The sequence below is a fragment of the Oryctolagus cuniculus genome, chromosome 9 (genome assembly GCF_964237555.1).
Source record: "Oryctolagus cuniculus chromosome 9, mOryCun1.1, whole genome shotgun sequence".
NCBI classification, from domain to species: Eukaryota; Metazoa; Chordata; class Mammalia; order Lagomorpha; family Leporidae; genus Oryctolagus; species Oryctolagus cuniculus.
The window spans coordinates 9,802,573-9,808,572 of record NC_091440.1 but is presented as its reverse complement, the minus strand read 5'-3'; the positions used below and the strand labels follow the sequence as shown (position 1 = coordinate 9,808,572).

General features: G+C 45.7%; 1 protein-coding gene across 1 annotated transcript in view; it reads left to right on the top strand.

Annotated features, from left to right (window-relative positions):
- Positions 1–336: 336 nt before the first annotated feature.
- Positions 337–6,000, top strand: part of ERCC5 (ERCC excision repair 5, endonuclease) — a 29,734-nt gene continuing 24,070 nt past the window's right edge. The window contains exon 1 of the mRNA XM_051850455.2: positions 337–804. Within this exon, the coding sequence (XP_051706415.2) occupies positions 717–804 (88 nt within the window). The 5' untranslated portion in view covers positions 337–716. The remainder of the gene's footprint in view (positions 805–6,000) is intronic.

The following is a 6,000-nucleotide window of genomic DNA, read 5'->3' as shown; positions in this document are numbered from 1 at the left end:
TGGGAATTTCATATCCTTTCTTACGCACAAGCCACTGAATTCTAACTTTCAGATCCTGGAGAAAACTATATCTCAAAAATTAAGGCTTTAATCTGTATTACTAATTGCCACACGCTATCCTACAAATAACTATTAGTTTAAAAACACTCAATGCAGACCACCTTTCAGTTGTCGCTTCACCTATAAAAAACAACCCGTTGGTATCACTTCACAACCGGCGGCGCAATGAAGCAGAGGCTGACCCAGAAAGCCGCGCGGTCAACCCTCACCTCGGTAAGGCGGCACGGGGCATGGAGCTCCCGTTCACTTCCGGCGCGCCGCGGGCGCAGCGAATGTACGTCAGAGCGCGGCGCCAGGCTTCCGCTCCTGTCGTCGCAACAGACGGAAGCCGAGTGGCCCATTTCTGGTGGGTTTGCGGACCCACCTGAGCAGGCGGGCGGTACCCGCGGTGTCCGTGCGCTCACCCCAGCTTTCCCTCAGGAGTGCGGACACTGGCGCTGAGGCCCCGGGTCGGACAGAGTCCGCTCCTTCCCGCAGGCGGCCATGCCCTGGTCTCGCCCTTGTTCCGGGAGGCGGTGTCTGCCTCGCTATCCCTGATGCCGGTTGCCCCTGGCAAACCTCGGGCTCTGCGTTGCTTTCCATCATCCCCGGGGCCCCGCGCGGCGGCGTAGCCTGTTGCAGGAAGACTCGAGTCGAGGGTCTCCGCCGGCGGCCTCATGGGGGTCCAGGGGCTGTGGAAGCTGCTGGAGTGCTCCGGGCGGCAGGTCAGCCCCGAGACGCTGGAAGGCAAGATCCTGGCTGTCGGTATCCTAACGCCGCGTGGGCGCGTGGGTGCGGGTGCGGGGCTCGGGGCTCCCCGGGCGGGGGACACCGGGACCGTGCGGGGTGTGGGGTGCGGGGCTCCGTCCCCGGCTCTGCCTTCCAGCGCGGGGACCGGTCCGGGTCCGTGCCCGCCGCCCCGCTGCGTGATTCTCTGCGAAAGCGGCGGTGATAAGAGAAGCGACACGCGGGGTCGGTGTGGGGCCCATCAGTATTTCCTGCTGTGCTGGGCTTGCTCCGTTGACGGTTCTTTTAATTGACAGCTTCTATTAAATTACGGTTTTGGAAATTCATATTGTACGTCACTGGAAATATTTCAAAAGTGTAGAGTTATTTTCTTCTTACCCCTGGAATTGACTTTTTTGGTGCACATATTTGGCTGATTTGCTTGTGTCGTTGGAATTCAATTTTTTAAAAAATTATTAATTATTAAAATGTTAGTGTTTTTTGAGAATTTTTGTTCAAGTAAAACACTTTTTTGACTGACCCTGCTATGCCAGGTACCTTACACCAGTTTCCAAAATGGGGACCAGTTATGTAAACAATAGAAGGACCAGGGGAGGAGCGACGTGATTGACATCTCAGGAATCTGCGAATTCAGCAAAGAAGTTAGTTCTTCAGTATATAAACAACTTAGAAATAATGGGACACTGGTAATTTTTAAGGTATCATGAGATTATTTTTTGCCAGGTGAATAATTTTCAGATCTATCTGTAATGAAATTTTGACTTGAAGGTTTTTATGCAGGGTACTTTGAGTTGGGGAAAAGAGAAAGATTTTTTAGACTGTGCACTGTTGTTGCCATCTAGTGGTCTGAGGGTGTCATCACACCCTAAAGATTTCCCTAGATCTATGGGTGGGTGAGTTTTGGACACAGTAACACTAAAAACTTGAGCAAAGATTTGGGTCGTTTTATGTTGCAGCTCTTTTTTTTTATTTTTATTTTTTGACAGGCAGAGTGGATAGTGAGAGAGACAGAGAGAAAGGTCTTCCTTTGCCGTTGGTTTACCCTCTAATGGCTGCCACGGCTGGCGCACCGCGCTGATCCAATGGCAGGAGCCAGGTGCTTCTCCTGGTTTCCCATGGGGTGCAGGGCCCAAGCACTTGGGCCATCCTCCACTGCACTCCCTGGCCACAGCAGAGAGCTGGCCTGGAAGAGGGGCAACCGGGACAGAATCCGGCGCCCCGACTGGGACTAGAACCCGGTGTGCTGGCACCGCAAGGTGGAGGATTAGCCTAGTGATCCGCGGCGCCGGCCTTATGTTGCAGCTCTTATGAGGAATTAAGAATTTGTGAAATCGAGATGACACATGAAGTTCAGTATTCAAACTATTTAAGGCATTGTCTAAGGAAAGGTAAAAACATTTCACATAGGATATTTGTTGATGGCTCAAAGAGATATTTGGAACATGAAACCACTCTTAAGAGGTTAAACAGGACTATGAAAGATACTCTGGTTACAGTGATAATCTCATATGTACTGTGTAGTGTGCTCTGTCTACAGTTGGCTTTCTTTCTTCTTCTTCTTCTTTTTTTTTTTTTTAAATTTTTTATTTGAAAGGCAGGGTAGTGGTGGTGGTAGAGATCTTCCATCTGCTGATTCTCTCCTTGAATTCCCACCACATCTGGGGCTGGGCCGGACTGAAACCAGGAATTTGGAGCTCCATCTGTGTCTCCCACATGGGTTGTAGGGACCCGAGCACTGGGGCCCTCATCTGCTGCCTCCCAGAATGCATTAGTGGGAAGCTGAGTCAGAATTGGAGTAGCTGGGACTCCACCTAGCACTCCGATGTGACATGTAGGTCCCCAGGCTGTGGCTCAGTCTGCTGCACCAGATCACCCTGCTCCCTTTGCTCTCTTTCCATGGAGATTCAGACATCTGAAATATATTTAGATTTTGTTTGTTTGTTTGTTAAAGAAGAACTTACCAATGACTGTACCAGCTGCATAATTTACTGTTGGATCCCTAAAATAAATTGATCTTTTACTATCTGTATAGGTGAGTGTCCTGTTTGTTGATATAATCTCAATGTCTGTGTCAAATAATATAGAAGTAACAGTTTAACTTTTGTTTCTTATGGACCTTAGCATTTGTAAAATGCATGTAAGTGTGTTATTATACCTTTATGTTATGCATAATAATGGCAAATTTAGAGTTTCCTAACTATAGGATTAAAAAAATTCTTCAGAATGTTACCATTCTGTTGAGTCTTCTCACGAAAGTGATTTCTGGCATTGTTCCAGATTTTAGCTTTTCCAGCCCTGGGAGAAATTTAATTTTATCTCCTAAAAGTGTTGAAATTAGTCAAGTTGAATTATGCAGCTTTTTTTAAGTTTGTCTAATTTTACATGTTTATTACTTTTCTAAGAATTTTAAGCTAGAACCTCTGCTGAAAATTGGCACTACTTAGATTGATTAAAAAAAAAAAAAAGACCCACTTCAATTAGAATATGCCTAAGCTTAGGCAATTTAGCTGTATATATGTTTCAAAACTTTAAATCCTGTTCTAATTGGTAGTAGGGTTGAGAGCCCCAGATGTGGAATTCATGGGCCCTGTAGAGACTTACTTAATTCTACATGATAGTGTAGCAAGCAGAAACACTCCCAACAGAAACTTGTATCCAGTACCTTACAGATTCAAGTCTATACCGAGTTCTACTTCTCAGAGGGCTCCTTCTTGTGGTCTGAACCACCAGTATGCACTTTAACTTGGGCCATTGTAACTAGCTCTTTTAAAAAGCTGGTTTCTGCATAATTATTCCACACATCCACCAAGGTGATCCTTACATCACTTTCTGAAAACCTAATGGCATCTACATCAGCTCTTGCAGTTACCTCTTCCACCATCTAGCTGGTCCTCTCTCCCTGTGGTTTATCCCCCAGCTCCTTTTAGTCATTCAGGTCTTGGTTGCCTCTTAGGTAGGCCTTCCCCAACTAAACAGCCCTCAACTCCCATTTGTTCTTTTTTCTTTTTTTTTTTTGACAGGCAGAGTTAGTGAGAGAGAGAGAGAGAGAGAGAGAAAGGTCTTCCTTTTCCGTTGGTTCACCCCCAAAATGGCCACTAGGGATCCGAAGCCAGGAGCCAGGTGCCTCCTCCTGGTCTCCCATGCGGGTGCAGGGCCCAAGCACCTGGGCCAACTTCCACTGCCTTCCTGGGCCACAGCAGAGAGCTAGACTGGAATGCTCTATTTTTTTTTTCTTACTGCTCAACTACAGCTTAATGTATTATTTTTAAATTGTCTTTCCTGTTAAAATGCAAGCTTTTTTGGCATGGGCATCATATGTTTTGTACATGACTATATTCAGTTCATATATTTGGGGTTGGATATGCTTGGCTCATGATAGCATTTAACTATGATAGGTCTAAATATTATGACAGCTTGCTTTCCACTGAGCTCCATAATGGCCCAAGCACTTTGTGGTGTTCAGTGTTATATCCCTAGTGCATTAAAAAATTCCTGCTTCATAACAAACAACATGTTTTTGAATAATAATGTGTAACCAGAGGTCTTTATCTAGGCCAAGGAAGTGACCGGTAGACTGAGACCTCAGAGTAGGAGGTAACTGGATTGAGAGAGGGAGAAAGGATTTTGGGCAGAGGAAGGGCATGTGGGAAAACCCTGAAGGCAGGAAGTGATATCCAGGTTAGAGTAAAGCCCAATGGCTTGAAGTGAGATGGGAAAAAAGAAGAGGCCAGAACACTCTGAACTTTGCAGGCCATGGAAGAGTTTTAGATCTCCTAAAGGCTCCAGAAGTTTGAAAACGTTTTCTCTAATGATATATTGATAAAAGCTAAAATATGCCTTCCAAATTAGGAAGTAGAATTGGAAGACCTTGTAATGTGGGGAATTGTGTGACAACACCCAGAGCTGTGGCTTGATGGATGAGAGTGACACTGCGATGGGGCTTGAGCGCCGAGTGGAGGAGACATGGACTCAGTTTTGATGTCTGTGAGGTACCATGTAGAGATGTCAACTTTAGGAGCAAGCTTTGGGCCATACGTGTACAGACAGGATGTGTGTGGGAGTGGATGTGGTGTGGGGTGAAGTTAGTCTCACTAGATCATGTAGACAGGAGGGAAGAAGAGGGCCTAACAAAGTTCATTGAGAAACAGTTTCATGGCAAGTTAGAGGAGCTGGCAGAGTACTGGGTCATTCTAATGGACAAACATAAAGTACGTTTTTAAAGAAGCATTTTTTTAAAGATGGGCATCGCAGAGCAACAGATTAAGCCAGTTTGTGACACCCACATCTGCCATCTGAGAGCCTGCATTTTAGTCTCCAGCTTTCTGCTAATGTGCACCTTGGGAGACAGCAGATAATGGCTTACATACTTCAATCCCTGCCACCCATGTGGGACACCCAGGTGGAGTTTCTGACTCCTGGTTTTGGCCTGGCCCAAATCTAGCTGTTATGGGCATTTGGAAGAACTAGCAGCTGGGAGATTCTCTTCTCTCTCTCTCTTTCTCTCTGTCTCTGTCTCTGTCTCCCTGCCTTTCAAATAAAATAAACTTGGAAACATTTCTTAGAAAAGCCTAAAAATCTAAGAAAATTCCAGAAGAAAACAAACTACCTTTAACCTTAGCAGAAATAACTATTCATAATATTTTGGGTGTGAACTTCTAGTTTTTATATTTAACATAACAGATAATATGAATGGAAGTATATTTTATGCTTCCTTTTTGTGACTATTTTATCACTAGCTACACTTCTGGAACTTTCATTTTTAGAGACTTCTTGATATTCTAGCAAAGAAATATATCATAATTTCATTTTCAAAAAAGACTTGTTGGAAATGTTTTAAAATTCCTCATCTTTTCATTGTTAGAAACAAGCATTCCTTTTTTAAAAATTTTTAAATTTTTTTATTTTTTGACAGGCAGAGTGGACAGTGAGAGAGAGAGACAGAGAGAAAGGTCTTCCTTTGCCATTGGTTCACCCTCCAATGGCCGCCGCGGCCGGCGCGCTGCGGCCGGCGCACTGCGCTGATCCAATGGCAGGAGCCAGATACTTCTCCTGGTCTCCCATGGGGTGCAGGGCCCAAGCACTTGGGCCATCCTCCACTGCACTCCCTGGCCACAGCAGAGAGCTGGCCTGGAAGAGGAGCAACCGGGACAGAATCCGGCGCCCCGACTGGGTCTAGAACCCGGTGTGCCGGCACCACAAGGTGGAGGATTAGCC